Genomic DNA, 25598 nt, shown 5'->3' on the forward strand with positions numbered 1-25598 from the left:
TCGTCCCTGGCTTCCAACACCTAAGGCCCCTTTTGATGTCACTTCCCTCACTGCCTTCATCCACGTACCCCTGGACCATTTCATCCACACTGAGGCTCAGAGAACCACGCGACCTGTGCAGAGCAGCTCGGGTCACTACTCTGGGACAGAAGAAAGCACTGACCTCTCCTCCTCACCCTGAGCCCCTGACTCTTCTCCGCGGACCCTGGACCCCTCGCCCCGCGGCTTCTGATCCCCTCCCTCCGCGCCCCTGCCACTTCACAGGGCCCAGGTTCCCGGGGCTCAGGCACAGGAGGGCTGGCAGCCCCTCCCGCGCAGCAAGCGACGACGTGGGGTGGGCGAGGCTGGGGCGCCCCAGCCCCCCGCCCCCGCTTCGCGCCGGCCGTGACGTCAGAGCCGGACCGGGTAAACCGAGCGCGGCGGCCGAGCGCTGGGCGGAGACTGCGACCCCGAGCCGCGGACGGACGGAGCCCACGTCGGCCGGGAGGCGCGGGCGTGAGGAGCCTGCAGGCAGCCGCCAGCGACACGAGGTATGCCAGCCCGGTCTTGTCCCCTGCACGGCGCGGAGGAGAGAGGGTCGGGGAGAGCGGGGAGGACCGCAAGCCACACGCGGGGGCTCCAGGGGCCCCCGGGAAGCGGGCCGCGGGGCTCACGGAGAGCGGGGTCCACGGCGCTCTCGAGCCCGCAAAGAGGGGAGACCCTCGGGCGCGGCGGGCAGCGGGACAGCCAGAGCCCAGCGGTCCCAGGTCGGTCCCCGACGACGCTCCGTGCGCTCGTGGGGATGCGCTAGCTGCCGGTGAGCGAGGCTGGGCTTGCTGCTGTCGCCAGTCGCCGCGGACGACTCCTCACCCGCCGCTCACAGCCCCGCCAAGTCTGAGCGCTTGGCCGGGGGCTGCCTGGCTCCCCGGCCCTTACCGCGTTCGCTCCCGCAGCCGCGTCCCGAGCCATGGCCTTGAGCGAGCTGGCACCGCTCCGCTGGCTGCAGGAGAGCCGCCACTCGCGAAAGCTCATCCTGTTCATCGTGTTCCTCGCGCTGCTGCTGGACAACATGCTGCTGACCGTCGTGGGTACGTACCGCCCCGGTGTCCCCAGCCCTCCCGGCACCCTCCTCCGGGGCTCCCTCCTCCTAGGTGCGGTCCCAGAGCTCTGCGCCTGCCTGGGAAAGTTGGAGAACACGCTTTGCAAAAGAAAAAAAGTTAAAAAAAAAAAAAAAGTCCCTAAAAGACTGCAGTGCCTGGACTTGAAGGAGTTGCGTTTGTGGCTTGGCTTTCCTGGTGGTCAGGTCAAAACTGCGACATCCGATAAGACCCGAAACTTATGTTTCCTCTTGATAATTTCTTGCTTCCTTTTACCCACTTTCACCGCGATGAAAAAAAAGATTTCTATTAAAGAGAAGCAGTTTCCCGAGTTCAAAATAATGCGTTCAAATAATTATGCTTCGAGAAAAGGTGGGCTAATTATTTGGTGTGATCCTTCCTTAAATAAAGGAAATGACGTTTAAATGTGTCAGTGGATGATTTGAGATGGAAGCATCTCAGCACGCAGTATAAGAGCAATTGCAACAATCCCTTTTCCTATAGTGGATTTTTGAAAAACTAAATACTTAAAATGTAGATCTCTTAATTAGCCTCGTTAACAGAAAAGTGTTTGGCATGTTTCCCCTTAATATCCCAATTTGCAGCAAATAAAAAAAACAAAACTGTTTTCATTCAAACTCTTAAGTGCTGGGTCATTTCCTCTCTCCCCATTTTCAAGTTCTCTCATGACAGTTTTCTGGGCCTCAGGTTTTCAGCTCAGGAGCATCCTAGCTCATGCCAGTTCAGGAACAGTTTGCCTTTGTCTTGAATGCTTTGTTTCATACACACCCAAGCTTCTGTTGTATCACACAGTTTTCTTTTTCCTTTGTGAAAGTCTACAGAAATCTTAAATCTTACGGGTTGTGTGGGAAATTGCAGATTCCCACTCACAGAATGATGAAATCGGTCTGTTGCAGAATTTCCAATTTATTGCTTCCTGCAGGTTTATCTTTTTCTAAGATGTGTAGATGTGTCATGAAATTTAGATTCCTGTTTCCTTGCTTCATTCATTTACAAATCTTTTGAGCCTCTCAGAGAAGCACTGGTTGATTCTAGATCAGCAATGACTTGACTTCAGCCCAAATTTTGCTTTTTTAAAACATTTTTTTTTTTCTGATGGAAAGCCATAATGAGAAACCCCACAAATGACAAAAACCTTTGGGGCCGGTCACTTTGGCACAGCAGCTGCCCCTGAGAATAGACAGAACTCCCAGGGTGTCTTGGGGCTTTGCTCTCCTCAGTGGAGCGAGCAATGTGAAATTGTTCCAGCATGTGGTCCTGCTTCTGGAGTAGATATGTCCCTTCATTGGGTCTCATTTGGATTTTGATTAAACCATAGTTTTGCTGGCTTTTGTCTGAGGGAGGGTTTGGGGGTGGTCATCGCTTTGTTCTGCTCTTGTCCCAGTCCCCATCATCCCTAGTTACTTATACAGCATTAAGCATGAGAAAAATGCAACTGAAATCCAGACTGCCAGGCCTGCGCTCACAGCCTCCGCCTCAGGAAGCTTCCAGAGCATCTTCTCCTATTATGACAACTCTACCATGGTCACTGGGAATGCTACTGGAAACCTTCATGGGGAACAGCTGCATAGAGCTGCTACCACACAGCACATGGTGACCAACAAGTCCTCTGCCCCTTCTGACTGTCCCAGTGAAGACAAAGACCTTCTCAATGAAAATGTGCAAGTCGGTCTGCTGTTTGCCTCCAAAGCCACCGTCCAGCTCCTCACCAACCCTTTCATAGGGCTGCTGACCAACAGGTAGGTGATGTGAAGCTAGCCAAAGGGTTTATGTTTTTATCACTCCATATGCATTTCCCTGTGCCTTTCTGATTGATCAATTGTCCATATCTCAGGAATCAGTAGCGTGTGAGCTGGGGAAAACCCAGTCTCCTTACTCTTACGTCTCTGTCCTCAGTTAACCATGACTTCCCGTTTGTTCCCTCTTCCCTCCTGTTGTTCAAAGAGTATGAAGATAGTACAGAAGACAGATCAAAGAGAACAAAACAGTGGTTCTTTATAAATGCCGAATTTCTTAATTATATTTGTCGTAATTGCCCTTGGTGGCAAGAACTCTGCGGTCAGGTCACCATGGCTGTCATTAGATCCTATATGCTCTGTGACTTTCTCTTGTCTTCTGCCTCTGGTCAAGCACCTGCTTGTTGAAAGCTGAGGTGGCAAAGGACCTAGTAGCTGCCTAAGTGAGGAGTGTGGGGAAAGTCTGGTGCATGGACCTAACTCTAAACTGATACCCAGGTCCTGGGCCACACTCTGCTCATTTCTGAGCTGTTTCTACAAGCACAAAGAGAATTGAGACTATTTTTTCTGGAGAATCCAAGCTGCCCGTATTAGCTTTATATGAACATAGTGTTCTGATGGTTTTGGCCCTGCATTATTTGGAATAATGGTTCATTTCTCCATTGTTGGTGGCCATCCAGTGAATATTTTTGGTTCTACACCTGAGATAGCCCAGTTCTACCTGGCACCTGGGGGGCTCATAGCACAGGACATGGGGTGCCGCAGTCTGGCTGGGCACAAATGCCGCAGTCTGGCTGGGCACACAATCACGAGCCACCACACAGCTTGTAGATTCAAACAGCAACTCTTTATTCCCGAACTCACACCAGCCATCTACAAACACGTTCTGGGGAAATCCACGTTCTCTGCCCAAAATCACCTCCACTGGGCTTCTGTCTCCCAAAAAATACTGTCTGAATCCCGTGAGAACTCAAGGGGAACTCAGGCAGCAGGATACGCCCTGTTCCCAGCAGGAATAATCTTAAACCTTAAACCTGGAACCTAAACTGGGAACGCCCTAAACCCGATTATCCTAAACTGGGAACACCCTAATCCGCCCTGGTCCTTGAGCAAGGTCACCTACATTCAATGTCACTGCAAAATGTCCTATTTCCACGAGTCCTTCCACTAAGCAACATGGGGTACGCTGGCAAGGAAATTGTCATACCTACTTGTCTAATGGCTCCCAGCAATGGGGATCCTCACCAAAGGTTTCAGCTTCAAGAAGTGGGAGCAGTTGGGGTTAGGGTATCACATGAACAAGTAGCCCCAGAGGCAGAAATTCAAAAGTGGCAGGGAAGAGAGTGCCCAGAGTCTTACCTTCCAGCCAGTGCCAGAGCTGTGACAGAGATAAAGACTAGAGAGGGAGGAAGAGTGAACTAAGGGGACAGGGCTGAGGAGAAAGGCTCCTAGGTGAGGCTGTGAGGCCTCAAGTGCCAGGCCAGAAGTGGGAAGCAGTTGGGATTCATCTGAGATTCCAGAACCAAACTGAAGAGCCAGTGAACCAAGCAGTGGGGAGGTAGGAAGGAGCAGGAGTGGCTGCATAATTTGTGGTCCCAGTGCAAAATGAAAATGCAGAACCCTTGTTCAAATGCTGTGAAGCCTTTCAAGATGGCAGTGACAGGGCACTGAGCCAAGCAGAAGCCCTTCTGAGAGTGGGGCCCTGTGCTTCTGTGGACCTGGGGTGGCGGCAGGGGCTCAGAGAAGGTATGGCAGATCTCATCTTCTTCCAGCACCAGCTGTCCTTGGACACATGGGGTAGCTGCTTGGAGCTCACAGTGAAGTGCACAGGAGCACATTTCCAACTGCAGTTTAATTTCTAGACTGAGTAATGCTGTTGAATCCATGTTAACCATCCCAGGCCATGGCCAGCCCTCCCTTCTGCAGAGCAGGATGAGATAGCTGCCACAAACCATACTCAGTTAGCCCTGGATGGGCTGACTGTGAGCCCACCAAGAAGCACCATTATGGAGGTGACATTCTGCCGTTCCTCTGTTCTCCAGGAAAAACAAACACACCTCAGGAGTTGCAGAATTATTTTCTTTCTTTTTTTTCAAGACTAAGAGTGCTTCTTAAAATATATCTGACATAATTACAGAAAACTGCTCAGGGTTTTGTATCCCAGAGGAGCAAACAGCTCAAATACTATATGTGAAAATTGAGGATGTTATTGTGGCAATGTTTTGCAGGTCTCATGGGTGGAAATGTTACTAACCCTGGATGTAATACTTGGAAATGCCCTGAAATAATGTCAGTATTCTAATCTTGCAAATGTAAATGGCAAATGAAAACCTTTTAAGAATCCCCATTTTGTTTTTAAGATGCTTTGCTTATGCCAGGAGGAACAAACTTGTTTATAATCCGTGAGGCCTTTCCACTAGTAAATGCTGCAAGTTCTTTGAGGTTGCAGCCAGCTAAGGTTTATATTTGGGGCTATAAAAAGTTGACCTCCAAGAGAATACTAAGTTTATCTTGTGACTTGTAAAATTTAGTCTATCCTTTTTTAAAAAAGTATTTTTTTAGTTGTAGTTGTCAATACTTTTATTTTATTTATTTATTTTTATGTGGTGCTGCAGATCGAACCAGTGCTTCACACATGCTAGGCAAGCACTCTGCCACTGAGCTATAGTCCCTGCCCAAATTTAATCTTTCTTATAGTAGGTGATCCACTTTAGAAATCATTGAGAGCAAAATTGTAACCCTTAACTAGTTTCCCCAGTTACCCAGCAAATGGAAAACCATCACTAGTATCCAGTGCTGCCTGTAATGTAGAAATTCAAACAAATTTTAATATTGATGTAGGCAAAACAATTGAGTCAATTCCATCATCTCTTCAAAATGACTGTGGTACTCTCTAAGCCCAGTAGATGTAAATTTGGGGACTTATGGTTCCTCTAGGCACTCCAGGACTCTGCTTCCCTCCACAGTTTAGATGGAAACTAACACAAAAAGGACAAATACATTCCATTTGCACAGAAAGAACAAAGGGACAGGTCCCTCTGTCCTTGTGAGCCATTGCAGACAGTCTTTTGATGTAATTTGGGCCAGTCTCATCCTCAATTACCAAGAGGAGGTATGACTCACATTTTCTGTGTAGTTGGTAAGCACGTGTGTTTACAACAGCATTCTAAAGTTGGTGAGTGTTTTTGATTAAAAGAGGAGCAAAAACCATTATGCATAACTTATGTTTTTAGTGAAATAAACAAGTGTACTTACACAGTATTTTAAGATTGGCTCCTGTATTCCTGGAGAAATTAAAACCATGACATGGGAACTTGCAGAGACTTTCATAAAAGCTTTTGGGCCAGTTTCAGGTTTAATGGGCAAAGGAGCTTGTAGAACAGGAGGAGAAATGTTATGGGAGTCCTGGGCTTAACCGAGCCTTGACTTCAGGGGCCCCAACAAACCAGGACTAGCCACTCCTTGCAACAGAAAAGGTCACAGTGAAAGTCAGGAAAGGAGCATTGACCAATATGGCCATGTTGGGAAGGCAAGATGAGACCCAGCATCTCAGCCCTGTCTTTGGGTGCTAACGGGAGCATACAGAAAAAATTGGGGCAGGGGCCAGAGGTCTGCATAATTAGGTCATTTTGGCCAAACAGTTGTCTGGTTGTTCAGTTCTGGTTCTGTGAGATTGCTCTAGAAGAGTCCTTACTGCTTGAGGGGGCGATTTTCACTTGTTCCCCAGGGTGTTTGTCTCTCAAACCCATGATCCTGGCAGAGGGTAGTGACTGGAAACTTCTAGGCTCGACTCCTGCAGTCTGAGACAGGGTGTTGTGAATCTTACTTCAGTCTTGAAGGGGGAGCGAGAGAGGTTAGGTAAATATATTTCTGGTAAACCTTGTATTAATATTTAGATGAACACTCTTTACATGGTCAGTGTGCCTGCATGCAGAACTGAGCGGGACCTGACCCAAAGTTTAAGGTAATAAAGGAGACAAAATAAAACTAGAGACACCAAGCTCTAGCCTGCTTTTACTTACCGTGGTTGGGCACCTGCAGGCTTGAGTAGGGAGCCACTGCTTTTAGTGAAGGTGGACTCTCAGTCTCTGTGGGGAAAGCCTTTGCCCTCAGCCACAGTAGGGCTATAATCCCACGTCTGTGTACTGTCCCTGTTTCAAGGCTCTGTTCTCCCCACTCCTGTTCTTTGTACCTGCTTACAGTTATACAGCTTGTGCTTTTAGCTACTGAAAATAAAGAATACAGGTTAAAAAATCTGTCATTCTTGCATGTTCTTGGGCCCTTTCTGGTTGTACCACACTAAATAGGTAAAGGTATATAGAGTTTTCATCAGCGGCCAGAGAATTTGGAAAAAAAAAAAAAAATCAGCCTAATTTCTTTGGACCTGGACTTTTTCTGGCTCCAGCTCCTGATGTGAGCTGGCCCAGCTTTGTAAATCCCCCAAAACTCAAGGAGCTGCTTAGTCAGACTGGTAGGAGCCATGACTCTTTGAAGCCCCTGGCTTTAATTTAAGGGGGGCCCATTCTGAGATGAGACATCCAGCACCACATCGGCCCAAGCCCAACCCTGTATTCATGGTCATGATGGTGCCACCTTAGTGCCTTTTGTCAGATGATACAAGAAGGTGGACAGCTTGTCTGTTGTTTTAAGTGTTAGGGTAAGTCTCTGGCCTAACTCTGAAAACACAAAGTAGCCATCTTAGGAAGTGTTTAAGTGTCCGTTTGGCAGTAATCTGATACAAATTATTCTTTCGTTGACTCTTCGGTTACTATATTTCCACTGAAAATATGTGACCACATGAGGAACAAAGGGCATTTGATTTTGTCATATGTCATTGTCAAGTATCTAGCAGCACTTTTTAATGCCTGAGCCTGCCTTGCTTGACTCAATTTCCATCTTGGAGGTTCGTGTGACTTACTTTACAATTCTAGTTGAACTATTCATTTCAGAGTTGTGGTCATGAATAACAGGAGGTAGCAAAATTATACTAGTGACACCTCTCATCATTTGGCCCAGTAAGTGGATTTTAAGCTTATATGTACATAAAAGGAACGCTCACAGACAATGTGAAAACAAATTTCCCTTTCCCCTGCCATAATTCAAGCAAAGATGTGGCTCCTTTTTCTCTTCTTTCTTTTTTGGTGCTGGAATTTGATCCTGGGGCCTCATTCATGCTAGCTTGTCCTCTATTACTGAGCTACCCCCAGCTCAGTGTGTGGCATCCTGGTCTGCCCTTGCCTAGTGTAAAGTTTAAATAGTAGTTGCAGCTTTAGAACCAAAAGATATTCCAAACCTTCCAGCCGGCTGGGGAAGGAGTTAACGGCATTGCTGGGGCTGTCTCCCTTGGCTTCCTCCTTAGCCGTCATTGTCTGGGTGGTCTGTTTTTTATCAAGCCAGAGTCAGTGGCTTAATTTATTTCCATAGTTACCTAGTCGAGTTGAAAGCAGTTATTTTTCAATACAAATCTTAGCTAACATCTGAATGGCAAGGAGGAAGCTAGCTACGGGGCATGAAATCTCTCTGAAATCTTACTGGGGTTATTATTTTCTCTCTCTCTCTCTCTCTCTCTCTCTCTCTCTCTCTCTCTCTCTCTCAGCTTCAGCCAGTTACTCTAAAGTGGGCTTTGCAAGAATCATCAGTGACCTATTCAGCTTCTCTATGAACAGGGGAACCGGCTGTTCTGGACAGGGATCTCCCACTCCAGATGTTGCGGGGATGGTAGAAGCACAGTATGACAGAGTCTTCACTTTGAAATCAGAATAAACTGCAGTGGAATTAGAGCAGTTCTCGTGGGAGCAAAGATTGCAGTTGAGCTGGTGTCGGGAACAGGGCCCCCACCTCAGGAAGGGCAGTAATTCGTGGGCCACATAAATACCTGCTTACATCTTCTATCTGCAGAAGACCTGCAAACCTCAGGGCTAAACCTGAGGATTTTGTTTAATTTAATAAATGATTGATAAACTTCCTATTATAGCCAAGAAAATTTGAAATATCATCCTGTTCCTTGACATTCACTTCCTGTTCCACCTTTTAGGAGTGATCTGAGATAATTAAAAGGGAACAGATCCCTTTGTCTTGTCTGGTGATGGTTCACCCTGCTGGGTCCTTACTTTGTGTCCCTCCTTTTATCATTTCCCAAAGTAGAAGAAACTGTGGTCTTTGCAAGCTAAGAATAGTCTACCTTAGCCTCTCTGGCAAAGAGAAACTACTTATTAGCATTTGAGAATAAATATCATTTGTCAGTGGCCATTAAGGGACATATGGGTTTCTCCACTGACTAGGTCTGTGTAATTAGCCTAACTTTTATTGTTTTCACATATTTTCCTGGGATTCAATATGTGATTTTTAATCTTCCTCAAATTGGGTTAACTGCTCCCTGAGGCTTTATAGAGGATGACCGTGGGCTGGCATGACTCACTGGGAGATGATGGACATTTGGTTAAACGTTGGCTGAATCAGATCTAGCTCTGCTGGTAATACGTTAATTGAGATAGCCTTGAATCCAGATAAGAGGCCAACTCAGATGGTTATGACTAACATCAGTTGAGCTTCTGTCTATTTGTAGACATTGTAGGGAAAGACAAAGGGCTTTGTGTTCTGCCCACTACACAGTGACCCAAGGGTATGGACCACCCTCTTTCTGATGTGAATGTGCAATTTTTGGGCTGGAGGAGTTTGAGGTTGGAGACCTAGCAGCCACCTGTTGGGTCTGATTTGCCTTGGGGCTGAGTATCAGGTAAAGATGCTGCCAGGCACTGGCCACTGGGCAGCCCTGTCAATGGCTTGGCCAGTGCTGAAGGTGCTACAGCTGTGTGTCTGGCAGGAAGGTAGCTTTTGCTCTCTGCAGTTGGGGGTGAGCCACTCCATCTCACCGAAGACCACGAAGGCTATTAACTGGCCAGTCCGGGTGTTTCCACCCAGCTCTGCATTCAGTTATTCCATACATGCTTTGCTAAAACCCAGAGAAATTTTAAATGGATAGTATTGCAGTGTTTATAAAGCAAATGCAGCCTGAGGCTTGGTGAGAAGACCCGTGTGTGAGCACACAGCCCTGTGGACTTTGATGAGATTGTGCACCTCCATCCCAAGTATCACTGGGAATGTCCGTCCCTGGGGCTAGTGTACCCACATGTATGCCAGCAGGACCTGGCACACGTTAGATACTCACAGTATACCTGCCACCTGAGTTTGGGGCAGGTTGCATACCTTCTGGAACCCTAGTGCTGGCTGCTGAAAAGCAGGCATAAAGGCCAAAGGAACTGCAGGATCCCCAGGCCATCTGCCTTCACGATGCAATCAGAGAGTGTCCTAGCCTCCTGGGAAGAGCATGGCTCCGTGGCTTCCAGCCAACCCCAGCTATGTCCTGTCATGGGACCTCAGCTGCTGGCCAAGGTAGACTGGTTGTGGTATCACTGGTGGTTTGGGGCCACAGATGGGTTATTGAATTTTCTTGAGTTCTGACCTGAAACCATTCAGGACTTTTGCCTGCAGTCTGCAAAGGGACCAGAAATGTCTTTTGTGGCCACAGGGCTCCACGTTAAGGCTTTATTAATAACCAAAGCTAAGACCTGGTGAAGGGAGGTAAACCCCTAATTCCAGTGGCTTTGACACACATACCTGGCGCTTCAACTACTGGGTTTCCCAAATGTATGTTGAAAGGGATGAGAGGCCTGTATTTATTCCAGGGGAGCCACGAACATTGTGAGCTGTCTATTCTCTCACAAGATGTGTCACAGTTTCTGAAAATAAACTGCCTGTGAGCTCTTGCTGAGCCTCTTGAACTTTGCCTTATTCAGTGCCCATCAATGCCTTGTGAGACCCCAGTGGGGTTTCTTTGGTCCTTATGAATAAGGAGCACAGAGCACTCTGCTGGGGTGGCTGAGATGAGAGAAGCTGCCCTGTGATGGCCATGTGAACTGTGGCTCAGGATCCCCGTGTCTCTCCTCTTCACCTGATTTGCTTGGAGCCCCCTTTGTGAATTATGAGCTCATCTCAGTTCACATCAGGGAATCTTTTCCGGGAGGGGGACTGAACTGACTGAGAATCTGTTACAATTTTGAGAGGCTATTTATATTTTTGGTACTTGGTTTCTGGATGCACACAAAGCCATTTTAAAAACTATGAGTATAGTCAGGAGAACTTTTGGAAAGATTCCATTTAAAGCCACTTCTGCCCTTTACGTCCCTGGGGAAAAGCTACCAAAGGAAAAGCTCTGGACTGAAGGAAAGCTAGTGGCCCGACTGAAACTAGTCCAATGACGTTGGACAAGTCATTCTTTCAAGCCTTGGTTTCCTTATTTGTAAAATGGGGGCGTGATTGTGTGCTTTTAGGAAATTATTGAACTGGTTGGTCTATGTGTTTGTAGGGTTGGGTGCACCCTTTAAATGAAGATGCTGTGATTGTGACTTTTTATGAGAGACTGGGACGCAAGAACCCGTCCAGGCATGTCTGGGCTCATCAGCTTTTGCCCTCCTGCCTTCCTGGGTTCACTTGGTCCCTCTCCAGGTTTCTGGGGCCTGGGCTGTTGTGGTTTGGAAGAAGCCTACAGTAGGGCAGTGGCTCATCCAGTGGGGGCCCTGCCTGCTCAGGGCTGAGGGGCAGGCAGCTGCCTGGGGCTGCAGGGCCGCTGCACAGCAGGGAGCTCTCGACAGCGCAGCAAAGCAGAGGAAGGAGAGGGAGGAAATGAAATTTCTGAAGCGCCTTCTGTGCTCCAGGCACCCGGTGGACAGTTTATCATCCACATCTCTACATTCCCGCCCTAGAAGATAGGGTAGCGTCTCCCTGGGCTGAGCCGACCTACGTGGCTTTAGGCAGGGTCACGTGTCAGGCAGCCAGGCATCTGGCCTGGTGCTGGAGCCCTGTGTGGGAGGGTGATTTTCCTTAGAGAGAAATTTGGGTTTTGAATTTTTGTACAGAAAAATGAGGTGTATCTTTTGAGGTGGCCTCACTGGGGTCAACGGGAAGGCAGGTTTTAAAACCACCTCCTAGACAGCATGGTTGTCTCTGCTGTCAACTGAAGCACTTGATAGCCTTTTACCAGAGTCAGGTGATTGCAGTTGGTCCCCTTGGGGACGTTCTAGCAAAGACTACAATCAAAGAGATTTAAAAAAAGGGGATGGTGGTGGTGGAACTGGGGGCCATGTATTTTGGGTATGTTCTGGGTTACTTGCTCATATTGTGTTGACATTTATTCCAGAGAAATTTCTGTTCCGAGTGGCAGTCTACAAATGTATTCACGTTCTAAGACAGTCCAAACACTGAAAGGTCACATAGGAAGCACTGAGGATATGAATTTTTAGAAAAGCCAACCAAGCGCTTATCTGTCTGATCCCAAAGGATAATCAGGAGAGAATCAATATAAAGCCTTAAAAAAATACCCAGCAGTCACCAGATTTCCCTCATGTTTGTGTTTTGCAGAATTGGCTATCCCATTCCTATGTTTACGGGATTCTGCATCATGTTTATCTCAACAATTAGTAAGTGTCTCATGTTTGCCTTCTGAGTGTGGGTCTCAGAATGAATCCATGAGCTGACAATCAGAATACAACCTGGGGTGTGTGTATGGGTAACAGCTACAGAAAGCAGCGGCAGAGGGGACCTCCTGGAGCAAGAGCACAGTGTAGGAACATTGAAATGCTCCTTTGGAAAAGGGTGGGCCTCAGAAAGCCCCTGTTGGGATGGTTCCATCCTGTCCTCAGGGGCATGGCCCTAACAGCTGGACTGGCCTCTTGTCTTGGCAGTGTTTGCCTTCTCCAGCAGCTATGCCTTCCTGCTGATCGCCAGGTCCCTGCAGGGCATTGGCTCCTCCTGCTCATCCGTAGCTGGTAGGTGTGGAAACAACCGTTGGAGGGGGAGGCCCAGCCCTGTCCTGTGCAGCCCTTGCACAGCTTGTTGAACTTGGGGACTCAAGGCTGGGTGGTGGTGGGGATTCTCAGAGAAGGTGCCCTCCTCCTTCTTGGATTTCGCTTGGTTTTATGTGTCAGTTAATCTCACAGTTTCCAGAAGATCCCTGGTCTGGCTGGGGAGAGAGGGTAAGTCACAGATGCCTCTGAGCGCCCTCCAGCTGTTGACTGTGTCTTCTCTTGTTTAGGGATGGGCATGCTTGCCAGTGTGTACACAGATGATGAGGAGAGAGGCAACGCTATGGGGATCGCCTTAGGAGGCCTGGCCATGGGGGTCTTAGGTGGGTAAGGCCATCATGCGAGCTTGCAGGCAGAAGAGGCCTGTCTGGCTTTGGGCAGTGACAGTCCTTGCCCAGTGGCCCTGGATACAGTGGGAACAAGTCTATATTTACACTGACAGATTCCCCAGCTGCCCCCCAATCTGCCTTTCTACTTCCTACTTTCAGGGAGACTGTGGAAGATAGTGGGAAGAGTCCTGAGTTAGGAGGACCTGATCTTTGGTCTCCCAAACCTCCTTTGGCCCTAATGAAAAAGAAAGAGTTGAGCAGGAAGGTCTGCAGACCCTCAAACATTCTGAGTTATCCAGAGAACTTTCCAACCGCCTGTGTCTGCCTCCCCAGAATGCCCTCCCACACAGACTTCATAGGCCAGGGGACAGATCTCTCCCCTGAGGGAGAGTTGGATCCTTTCTCTTTTTCTCTGACATTTGGCCTTCATTTGGAGGCATGGTTCCCATCTGTGCCAGTCTGGAGCAGTGGAACCCAGATGCCCCTTTCCTGGGCTCTGGAAGTGGTGCTGTCCTGTGCCTAAACCGGTTCCTGTCCCCCCTTGCCTTTTCAGTGGCCTTATATGCTCTTCCCACTTCTCAGGTGAAAATCCACCTGGAGGAAGCTGTTGAGGCAACTTAGTATTGACGACATAGAATGTAGGGTGTGTACCCCAGATCTTTCTTTGGAACAGAGTAGAGAGGGAAATGCAAGAAGCAAGTAATGGTTCTGGTCCGGGGCAGGGCGTCCACGAGGCTGGCATGGCTCCTCTCTCCCACAGTGGGCCCGCCCTTCGGGAGTGTGCTGTATGAGTTCGTGGGGAAGACGGCTCCGTTCCTGGTGCTGGCTGCCCTGGTGCTCCTGGATGGAGGTGAGTGAGGCCGTGTGGGCACCGTTGCTGTGACCATGGCCTGCACGAGGGTGCATGATCACGGCCACACCTGCTTCCTGAAAAGGGGATCCTCTGTGTTTTCTCCCTTGCAGCTATTCAGCTCTTTGTGCTCCAGCCATCCCGGGTGCAGCCAGAGGTGAGCAGCTGGGGAGTGAGGGCCGGCGGTAGCCACAGTGACTCTTCTAAACTCCTGTTTTTGCTTGACAGAGTCAGAAGGGGACGCCTCTGACCACTCTGTTGAAGGACCCATACATCCTCATTGCCGCAGGTGAGGCTTCCAGGTTCTTCACAGTCGAGGCCACACCCTTGAGGCTGGGGTGGGTGGCAGGTACCAGTTTCCATATTGCTGCTGGAAATGTAGGGCAATGGAAGAAGCCAAAGACAAGAGGGGTTAAAAGTCTCAGGAAATGGTTTTCTTCTGTCATTGATTTCTGACCCTTAGACAAGGTCTCTTTTGTGTTTCACTTGGGGCAAATCTAAATGGTATACACCATGCTCTGCAGAGCTGCCAGAGTCACATTGTGCCCCGGGGACGCCCTGCCTCAGAGTTTTGTTTGAAGCTAAGCCTGCTCATTCCCTTTGTGTCAAAGTCATCATTGTTTGGCCTTGAACTTTCTGGAAGGATTTGCACTGCTGAGGTCTTCGGTGGGCATACTGCTTCTCTTAGCTACTGACAGTGGAGCCCCAGAGGGCCCAGGGGACCCCTCTCCTCCTGCAGGAGCACATCCCCATGGAGCAGCTGGCAGGTCGCAGAAATCACCCTTTAGTGAAAGGTCACGCCTTTGGTTTCTTGGCGTGGATGGGCTAAGAGAAAGCTTTAGGGTTCTGTGACTCTGGGGAAGGGGAAAGGCTGCATTCATCCAAGAGGCTGTTCCCAGTCTGTCTAGGTAGCAGTAGGCCACCTCCCTGCTTGACAAGGGACCAGGTTCATGTAGGTGCTGCCTGGACCTGAGGCCAAGGTCAGCAGGGCCCTGGTGTCAGGCGTCAGGTCTGACTAGTGCTCTCTGGGATGGCCCCGCAGTGAGGCATCACACACAGCTATGGTGAGATTTTTCTAAGCAGGGCTCCAGCTGTCCAGGAGGACTGGGGTGCCTGGGCCCCTGGCCCTGCTGTCCCCGAGGCCATTTAAAGGCTAGTTTTGTTTAATCCTGCTGCTATTGGCTTTTGTAGAATTGGGAAGCTGGTGCTGAGACCTCTTCCTGCAGCAGGCCCTGCAAAGCACAGGTAGCATCCCAGAGCTCAGATGTACCTGGAGCCCTGGCCATTGAAGTGTGGGGATGAGGAGGGTGTGGTTGGGGACCAGGTCTCAGAGATATGACTCCCTGAACCTTGGGCATACCTGGTTTGCCTGCCTAGAATTTCTTGAAGTCTTACTGCCTGGTCCCATTCATGAAAGGAAATACAGAGATATACTCAGTACCGTCAGACCATCCCCAGTTCTGGGGCAGGGGAGTTGGGAACAAGGTGGGTGGGAGGAGAGTCCAATCATTTCTATGTTCTGCCTTTAAATGTCACAGAGAATGAAAAGATCTCTCATTACGTGTGCAGCTTCATCACGATTGCAAGAGTTCTTTGAATTTGTTCTAGCAAATTACAGGTTCCATGGAACACAATACAGGAGGCTCCCAGATTGATAGAGACAGTTCTGTGTGTCTTTTTCCAGATTGTTCTATGTTTACAAAGGGTCTAGTTAACAGAGTGATAATATTTGCATAGGTACCTTGTATGTTTAGTTGATTAAAAAAAATCCCTCCATAGCACACCTGTGCTAACTGCACTGTGGTCTTTCTTGGATTTTCTGGCATTTCAGGGAATCATTAGAAATGTCCACGTTCATTGCACAATAAAACATAGTCACAAGAGCTCAGGTTGTCATCACCATGTGTGGCCTGGAAATTGCTGGCTGCTGGGCAGCCTCAGGCAGGTTCCTTCATTAATAGATTGGATAGATTAACCAAATGACCAGTCAGCGCCCTCTAGTTCTAACCTCATGACTCTGGGATTCTACTTGTTTAAAATTATAATAACAAAAAACTCCTTGTTAGCTCTTTGGCTTGTTGTTTTACCTTTTCCTTATGGAAGGAGGAGAAGTTCTAGATAATGTGAGCTGGGGTCCAACTGTGTTTGGCGAGACCCTGGAGGACACTCGACCTGAAGTCTAAGCATACTCACTTTCTTCCTCCTTCAAAGGCTCCATCTGCTTCGCCAACATGGGGATCGCCATGCTGGAGCCAGCCCTGCCCATCTGGATGATGGAGACTATGTGTTCCCGAAAGTGGCAGCTGGGTAAGGACTGGGGTGGGTTCTTTGGATTCTAGAACTTTTATCCCCAGAGTGGTTCCCATCAGTGCAGCCCTACTGAATTGAACCAGGATGATGCAGTGATTGCTTCTGTTTGACTCCTGTTAGGGTCAATGTCTAGGGTACTTTTGGGGTCTGTTTCAGCTCTGGGTTTTACATCATCCCTGATGAAAGCTTCAGATGGAAAGGTTAAAGTATAATATGAGATTGAGATTGATATAGAGATATATAGAGAGAATATTCACAAACTTTTATTAAATTGCTACTTCTTTTATTTCATTATTGTTAATCTCTGCTATTCTATAAACTTTGGCATAGGTGCATAGGTGTTTAGGGAAAATGATATATGCAGGATTTGGTATTATCTGTAGTTTCAGGCATTCACTAGGGGTCTTGGAACATTTCCTCCACAGAGAAGGGGCTACCACTGTAAGTGCATCACAGTTTTTTGTTATTGTTGTTGTTGGCATTTAGCATTGATGTTTTTGTGACTGTAAATATTGATTCAAGTTGAGCATTGTAGGGTACTGCGATTAATTTTTTCTTTCTACAAACTTGTTTTTCCTGAACAAGTTTTTGCCTTGTTTTTTTTTTTTTTTTCATTTTCTTAGTTTTCTATGTAGCATTTATGAATCACCCCCTAGACTCTGTGGCCGGTATGAAGGTCCCCTAAAGGCGTTCATGTTCATTGGCTGACCTAATCTTTCTGGCTTTCCTCATCTGTGAACTCTGTTCCATCTCTGGGTCTAGATGGAGTGTTCTCCAGGCCTTGCTCCCCATCCCCTGGGCATCCTCTTTGCTTCTCTTGTTTCCTGGGTTCTTCTCTTCTCTGTCCTCTCTCAGGTCACCCCCTCATCATGTGGAAGGGCGATGTCCAGCAGCTTTGGGAAAGAGGGTGCTGCGAGGTGTGGGAAGTTCCGAGGCCCTACATACCTGCAGATGTCTCCACCCGCCCCGTGGCTGACTTAGTCTGCCTTCACAGTTCCTGATGGAAAGCATTTTCTTCCCAAGTTTCGAGGCCACCATTCTATTGCATTCTAGCATCCCGCACTGCTGCTCAGGAGGCCCTGGGTCTTCTGATTCCTGAGTCTCTGTTGGAGCCTTTACCAATCTGGGTTATGAGTGTCTGCGATGGCAATGGGCCATGGTTTTTTATTTTTATTCTTTTCCCAAATACTGGCGGCTTGCTGGGTTAGCCCTTTCACCTGGGGAACCTTTTTCTATGATTACTCTCATTAACCCCTCCCTCCTCATTTTCTTCTTTTACTCCACTTAGTTGGATGTTGGACCTCTATGTTTCATTCTTTTTATTTCTCACCTTTCCTTTTTTGCCCTTAATTTATTAATCTTTTATCTTTTAAGCTATCTATCAAAGTTTTAAGTTGATGCTATCACATTTTTTTTTTCAGTCCTGGCGATTGAACCCAGGGCCTTGTCCATGGTATTGCTGTACAAGTGAGCTACATCCCCATCCTTTTATTTTTTTTAAACATATTTTTAGTTGTTGATAGACCTTTATTTTATTTATTTATATGTGGTTCTGAGAATTGAACCCAGTGCCTCGCACATGCCAGGCAAGTGTGCTACCACCGAGCCCCAGCCCCAGCCCCTTAATTTTTATTTAAAGACAGGATCTTGCTGAATTGCTAATCTTGAACTTGCAGTCCCCTGCCTCAGCCTCCTGAGTAGCTGGGATTGCAAGTGTGCTCCGCCATGCCCAGCTGCCTGTCTTCAATTTGAAGAGCCCTTTTGTATTGTGTGTGTGAGTTGATCTTTGTTGAAATGACACCCCCTGGCCATTTCAGTAGGGACTTTCTTTCAATCCCAATTTCAGCTTCTATTGCCCCTTGCCTCCTTGATGCCCATTCCTTGGGACCTTAACCATTCCAGTTTAGCTTCTCTAGAGAACCTGCATCCTTCTGGGATGAGGGCTGGAGGGCTGGAGGGCTGGAGGGCTGGAGATCCAGCTTCTCTCAAAGTAGCTTTCCCACCTTTTCCCTGTCCACAGTCCCTGCTCTCAGCCGACCTTCTCAGCTCCTCATTCCTCAGCTCCTGAACTTTCTGGAGTATGAGGCACAGGGCTCTTGCTTCTTGTTGACAGCTCCACATGCAGGTGGAAGGTTCCAGTGTTCCCTGTGTGTCCATTGCCCTCTGTTTGCTTCTCTTTCTTGTTACTGCTTCTCTTGGCCCATTCTGTTTGTCCTTAGGCCTGGGGAGGAGCATGTGGGATGTGTGCCTAGAACTTTCATTTATTCTTTTAGGAATATTTGAATAGACATTGGGGGTGTGGGAAGTGGAGTAAATCCTAGAAATTCAGTCTGCCTTTTTTTTTTTAACTACAAGGCCATCATTTATTTTAATGGTGAATATTCTGTTTAAGATTATGCCAGGGGCTGTGGCTCAGTGGTATAGTGCTTGCCTAGCACGTGTGAGGCCATGGGTTCGATCCTCAGCACCACATAAAAATAAATACATAAAATAAAGATATTTTTTTAAAAAGGATTATGCCATAAATTTGCAACCATTGCCTTTTGTTGGGCATTTGGGTTACTGCCAGTTTGTACCATTAGAAACCATACTGCAGAGAATACCCATCATCTGCATCCCTCTTCATGTTTGGAGATATATTTGACGGGCACAAATCCTAAAAGTTAAACGAATGTTTTAGTGCCTGGAAGTGAGTGTTTTAGCACAGCTATTATTGGTCTTCAGTCTTTTCCAGTGACTAAAACGTGTAAGAAAGGGGAGCTTGTTTTAATTTCATTTAATAAGTGAAATTGAGCATCTTTTTGTAGGGTTTATTAGCCAATTTCTTATTGATATTTGCCCCTTTTCTTTAAAAATTGATTGATATCCATCTTAGAGATTTATTTTCCTTTCATAGTTTTTTGAACTCATATGGGAGATCGCAGGGAGACTCAGTTTTGAGTTAAGCTGGCGTTTTTAATGTCCCCAAGCCTTTCTGCAGGCCACCTGTATTTGTCCTTGAGCATCCAGCCCTCACAGGGGTGTCTTCTTGGAAGCTTCCACCTCTTGATTTAGACTGTGTCCTACTCTGGCTCCCACCACGTGGTCCAGCCTGAGAACCCGCCAGTCCCTTCAAGTTCTGCATTGATTCGCTGGTGTTCTCTCACCAACCAATCCTTAAGCAGCCCCAAACTAGGTGTGAGGTTTCTTTTTGGGGTGATCATAGTCTTGTGGATTCAGTTGGTGGTGGCGATTGCACAACCTGGTGAACATACCCAAACCAACCAAATTGCACACTGTCAAGGGCGAATTTTACAGGATGTAAATTGTGTCACAAAAGAAGCCCCAAATACAAGAGTTATTCCCTGTAAGAGGGAGGACTCTTGGAGCTAAGCAAAGGTTATTTCTTAGGCATAAAATGTATCTCTGAACTTCGGAGTCAAGATGGGAGAGGAAATCCAGGAACCTTCAAGGTCCTGGGGAAAGCACCATGCTCTGCAGGAGGAGCACTTCCTCTTATGCTTAGTGCTGATACGTTTTGCAAAAGATGAGGACATTCTCAGTCTTGCTGCTGCTCTTGTAGAGGTGTTTCCCAGCTTTCCCTTCCCTCTGGGACCTGGGTCTCAGGTGTCCTCAGGAAGCACCGTCTCCCAGGTGGGCGTGCACAGCCCAGCAGAGCTCCCTGCACTTGACTGCACAATGTGGGCTGTGAGGCTTTCCCCAGGCCTTCTGAGTTCCACTTAATTGGCCCGTGATCCTAATTAAATGTGGCCCGGTCATGTGCAGGGCACTCTAGCTGCCCTGCTCTTGTCCTCTTCAAAGCCCGAGGCTTCCTTTGTAAAGTCTTTAAGGTCAGCCGGGAGCCCTGGGCCACGTGGGTAGACAGCAGAGTACAGGCTGCCTGGATGTCGGAGGGAGGTCATTTTTCAGGTTCATCACCTGCGCTTTCAGTGTCCACCTGACCAGCACCACACATTTCCACCACTGAGGTTCCTCTCCCATTTGCCTCAGAGGTAGACTCATCTTTCTTCAAGAGAATCTAATTTCTCTTCTGTTTTCCTCAGATCCAGCATGGGGGAAACATGCCACCTTATGTGGGTTTCTGAAGTTTGGGGTCCATGGCTCCTGCATCCCCCCAGGCCCCAGAATCTGGGGATACTGTGGGAGACAGAGTTATGAAGGACCAGTGCCTGCAGGCCAGTCAGTCCTCTGGAGCCCCACAGCTCTCCTGCCCAGTTTCTCTCGGCTCAGGAGTCTTCTGCAATCTGCTATAACCCAGTGGGGACAGGAGCCTTTCCACCTCTGTGTGTCCCTTGTCATTTCTGGAGAAGGAACAAAAGTCAGAGCTTACTAACTATGTGGACCACACACAATTACTCTCCTTGGGCCATGGTTTTAGGGGAGGTAGACTCCTTTGGTCTGCCCCCCACCCCCACCCAAACTCCTCTCTGACATTTGGCAGGAAGTCCTGAGTTTGAGTTGGTGGAGAGAGAATTCTTTCATGGTGTTTTCTTTATACCTTAAGTTCTAGTCACATGACCTCCCCCAGAACCTTGATTCTTAGGAACTCAGAATTCAGAGTGAGGCCTATAAATCCCCAAGGGGGAGCTTAGGCCCAGGCAAGGCTGGAGTCAAACTCTTTCTTCTGGTTCTTCCAGCCCATTTGTCTTGAATAAGATGTGGTGATGCAGTGTGGGATGGAGGACAGGGTGGGGCCACTCTGCTCCTAGCCAGCTATGACCTCATGTCATGTCCTGTGCCAGCCCTGCAGGGTCCCAAGACAAGAGGATGGCCAGCATCCTGTAGTTCCCTGATTTGAGGCCTCCTCTAGGATAGGGCAACCTAAGACCATTGTCTCATTTCATTTACAAGCAGAGCCTTGGGGGGGTGGGCACTTGGGGGCAGGTCATTTGGAGCTGGGAAGAAGCCCAAGGGCACATTCCTTGCATCACTTCTAGGACTGTGCATCCAGCTCCAGCTCCTGAGCTTCAAGGGGTCGAGCTGTACCTGGTGTGCTGGCAGTGGCTGCAGGTGAAGCCAGACTAGAGAGCACTGGGGTGGGTGGAGCAGCTGCCTGTGCTGAACTTTCTGGTATGACCAGAGGTGAGTGAGGAAGCCACCAGCATCCCTGTCAGGACAGCAATGACATGCAGGAGGAGGGGCTCATGCCAGTGGCCATGGGCACCATGTGTACAACCAGGCCCAGCCAACACTTCTCATTGAATTCTGAAAAGAATCGGCCAGCAGGTTGCAGATAAAAGGTCTCCTTAGGCAGAAAAGGCCTGCAGGGAACATGGTGCAGTTTCTTTGATGCCTTACAATTGAAAGACCTTTCCTGTGAAGACACGGTGGGGGGCCTGGTGGAAGAGCAGGTTTGCGTGCTACAAGCCCCTCATGGTCTGGTGATGAAGGGGCTCCAGAGAGGTCAAAACAGGGAGGAGGAGAGCTACTGAGGAGCTTGGGAAACAAAGCCTATGGGATGCATTTGGTCCTTCTTTTCTTTCGCTTGTTGCTCATCTGTGTAGCCAGCAAGAAGATGGAGGTGGGGTCAGCTGTAGGCATCATGTTTCCAAGTAGAGAAAGAACTTGAACTTGTCCACAGGGAAACTGGTGGGAGCCTTGTATTGGAGAACAATCCAAAGCCCTGGTGTGTTTCATTTGGACTTCTAGGTCTTACTCTTCTTGTGCTAGTGGCTGTTCTGGGACAAGGTTGGCGCCATCTTCCATTGGCTCTGGATGCAAACCATGACGTTTAGGGCTTGTTGTCAGAAGCCTGCCCAATTTTTGGAGCTATCTTAGAAATGGCTGGAAAAGTCCCCTGGTCCTGGGTGTTGGAGCAAAGGTAGATGGCCACCTCTGGCAACTACTGGCTGAGGGCTCTTCACCCCTTATGGGCTGCCACTTGAGACACTGAGGTGTCTTTGAGTTCCAGGACTCTGAGGTTCTGTAAGTTGTGGAGCCCTGGTGAGAAAAGGGTGCTGAGCAACATCAGAACAGGTGCAAACAGGCTCTTCCCTCTCCATGGCCATGCTCTGGGTACCTCCTGAGTGCCACTGTTGAACTAGGCCACCGAAGACAGGTGAGGGGTTTCTGCTCACTGGGAACTTATTGAGCATGGAGAAGGCCAGCAGGCTGGGGTGGAAAATGGGAGTCTGGGGTTTGCATGGAATGACAGGGCACTGAAATCAAACTGGTAGGGCTGTTTACCAAGAGCCATGAAATGCACCTAGCCATTTGATCCTTAAAACCATGCTGTGAGCTTTGCACAATGGGAGCTATGGCTGTTTCTTGGGCTCTAAGAGGTTGAAGTGACCTTTTCAGGCCTCAGGTAGCAAGTTCAAGTTGAAGTGAAAACCTTGCTGCATGCCTACTAATCTAGTGCTTTTTGCTTGAGACTCATAAGATGGAGTTTGCGCCTGTACAGCCCTGCTCTTTTGGCTCCTTGGTCCTATGTGTGAGCTCTTCCCATTCAACAGGTTGGGAAGATGTGGCTGCTCTGTGGCTTCTGCTGGAGCTTCTCTAGGTACCCCTGCCTTAAGTTTTTGGCTTCAGTGCTGCATCCCTTGCCCTACTTCTGGAGTGAGTACTGACCAGGAGCCCTGGAGCCCCGCTGGGCTCCCTGTGAGCTACTTCATTTGACGAGATCTTACAATGGACTGTCTGTGGCCCAAATTCAGCTCTTAAGCAGGTTTTTTTTTTTTTTTCTTTTTTGAGTGACTGGTATAGTGTTAATTTCTTGGGGTTTGTTTTTAAAGGATGAATTTCCAACATTTAAATTCAGATTTCCTGTAAGAATCCAGAATTCCAGCTTATCTAGAAAAAATAGATCTTCCAATACTGAAACTGTGGTCTCCCAGGGTAGCGACTGATTGGAGAGAGTAGCAGCTGCCTCCTCTGATGGGGTCTTGGCCCCGCATGTCACCAGACCTCCTCCCCACTCCAGGGTTCAGTCTGTTTCTCTGACTCTGGGGCTGAATGTCGGTGGCTCTTTATCATGGGGCTTGCACTGTTGTTTTTCTTACAGTTTATTGCTTCCTTCATTTACTCCTCCCTGGCCCCAGAGCCACTTATCATGACACAAGGATGACAGGATTTCTATGCACAGACTAACAGTCTGTGGAGTGTGGGAAATTGGCTGCTTACCTCGGAGGTCAGGTGTAGATTCTGTCTGCTTTGGGGAGCTTGGCCAGCTGTGGCTCTGGGCTCCTGGACCACGGTACCTGTGCTTTTGTTACATTCTTAATGAGGGTATGTTTCTGTTCAAACATCATCTGACTTTTTCTTTCAAAGACATTTTTGTGGTGACAAGAGCCACACTGTCATTGTCTCTGCTGCAGGCCATTGCTGTGCTAGGCACATGGCTGTCAGTAAATGTTTGCTGAATCAGATTACACTGAGCAATTATTTGGCCACCGCATATTGCCAAGTATGGTGGAAATGATTCCCTGGAACATGAAGTGAGATTGCTCTTTATTATTATTTTCCAGAATCCCCAGGCCTGGAATGATTTGGTTTTGGATTTTGCTCATGGAACCCATCATTCTGAAGTCCCTACTGTGTTGGAGGCTTGACCTTTCTCCGGGTTTGATGGCTTTCATTAGTGCCTATTCTTAAAGGGACAAGATCATACTTGTCCAGGAAGGCTCCAGGGCCTCTGCTTTTGGAATGCAGCAGGCGCTTACAGACAGTCTGGGACCTAAGGCCATCATGATTGAGAACTGGGAAGCTTTTACCATTTGTGGATAAGGCTTGGAATCAAATATGATTTATCTGTCTTCTGACAAAAAATGCTAGAGTTTGATAAGTAGTCTCTCTTAAAGAGATTGTCTTGTCATCCTAATAATAGACAGTGAGTTGAGGTGGACACAGCCCATGGCAGCCAAGCCTGGTCTGTCTTGACTAATCTTCCTGTTCAGTGAAGGGGCATATTCAAGGCAGCCACTGCCCTACCTGCAGGAAATCTCTCCTGGCTCATGAGAACCCAGGAGATGCAAGTAATTCGACCACAGACGTGAAATTGTCAGTCACGTATGATTCCACTGCAAAAGGTGACCATGTAGATACAGTTCTGTTTTTGATATGTAAAAATGGTCATGAAACTAATTGAGAAAAGCAGGATGTAGAGCAGTAGGCACAGCATAGCCCCTTTGGAGTGCACAGGATCCTGTGCACACATGTGTACGTATAAACTTAAAAGGGAGAAGAGTGATGGGGTTTGGATAATTTTATCTCCTGTCTTTTCGCTTACCTCAATTTCCCCTAATACTTTCAACGATTGCATTTTACTTCTGACATGCAAAATTGAAGAGAGGAGCAGGACACGTGCGTAGACGCCTGGCGCACACAGGTCCTGTTGCTGGCCTCCTGCAGCTGGGAGCTGTGCGTATCAGTGCACGTGTCATGCCTGCTCCAGACAGATGAAGCCGAGGATAGAGAAATGATTTTCATCTCTGGAGTGTCTCAGCAGCTCTGTGGGACAGACGAGCCGTGTGGGGTCCAGACTGGAGCCGTGGGCTGCCGGATATGAGCTGCTCGGGCGCGGGCCCTGGGGCTTCATTTCATCTGCTCTAATCAACACTGGGGTGTCTGTGGTTATTAGTTTTTCTAACATGTGACTGCTCTCAGTACTGATAAGGTGTCCTTTTCATAAATTTACAGGCGTTGCTTTCTTGCCAGCGAGTATTTCTTATCTCATTGGAACCAATATTTTTGGGATACTTGCACACAAAATGGGGAGGTAAGATTAAATGAAAACAGCCTTCTTTCTGTTATACTGATAATGAAGTGATTCTTTTAAAAAAATTCTAAGTGTTTCTACTTTAGATGTTACAATTGTTTTGATTTCCATTGAATATTTGGACTGGGGAAAAAACATTAAATGTTCATTTATTGATGTGCTTTTTCTTTTGACAGGTGGCTTTGTGCACTTCTAGGAATGATAATTGTTGGAATCAGCATTTTATGTGTGAGTAAAAGATGGCATTTGACAAGTGGGAACAGTCTGAGACTGAGACTTTGGTTTTGGGCAAGACTCACCAAGCAACATTATAGCAATTCGAGTTTGGTGATGTTTAGTTTTGTTGTCTTCCATTTTATCTTTTTTTTGGGGAAAAGACTCTCCAATGCATTTATGTTAGAAATTTAGATATTTTATTACCTAGTTTGCCTTTTACCCCCTCCATTATTTAAATCTTGCCATATCTTAAATACTGTAGAGCAACTAGCCTGAAACAATAGCAGGATGTCTTCCTAGAATAGAACATCTCCTACCAGTGGCCAATAAATACCCCAAATGAGACCTCCTTGTCCTTGTCAGACATTGAGTGTGGACTAGTCTGATCCCTCACAGATAGCAGCTGACTAATTTTTCATGGTCGTCAGAATACTGTTTTAATGATTGGGACGTCAAGTCCCATCCTTCCTTTTCCTTGTGTAGG

At 47.8% G+C, this 25598-nt stretch overlaps 1 protein-coding gene across 1 annotated transcript in view; it reads left to right on the forward strand.

Annotated features, from left to right (window-relative positions):
• Positions 1–864: 864 nt before the first annotated feature.
• Positions 865–25598, forward strand: part of Slc18a2 (solute carrier family 18 member A2) — a 36272-nt gene continuing 11538 nt past the window's right edge. The window contains exons 1-11 of the mRNA XM_046450026.2: positions 865–1067; positions 2482–2836; positions 12251–12309; positions 12574–12657; positions 12924–13016; positions 13783–13872; positions 13986–14029; positions 14101–14161; positions 16084–16179; positions 24820–24898; positions 25075–25126. Coding sequence (XP_046305982.1) covers positions 947–1067; positions 2482–2836; positions 12251–12309; positions 12574–12657; positions 12924–13016; positions 13783–13872; positions 13986–14029; positions 14101–14161; positions 16084–16179; positions 24820–24898; positions 25075–25126 — 1134 coding nt within the window. The 5' untranslated portion in view covers positions 865–946. The remainder of the gene's footprint in view (positions 1068–2481; positions 2837–12250; positions 12310–12573; positions 12658–12923; positions 13017–13782; positions 13873–13985; positions 14030–14100; positions 14162–16083; positions 16180–24819; positions 24899–25074; positions 25127–25598) is intronic.

Source organism: Marmota monax, unplaced genomic scaffold (genome assembly GCF_021218885.2).
Source record: "Marmota monax isolate L192 unplaced genomic scaffold, Marmota_monax_Labrador192_F-V1.1 WCK01_AAM20220418_F8-fsc00004, whole genome shotgun sequence".
In the NCBI taxonomy this organism is placed as follows: domain Eukaryota; kingdom Metazoa; phylum Chordata; class Mammalia; order Rodentia; family Sciuridae; genus Marmota; species Marmota monax.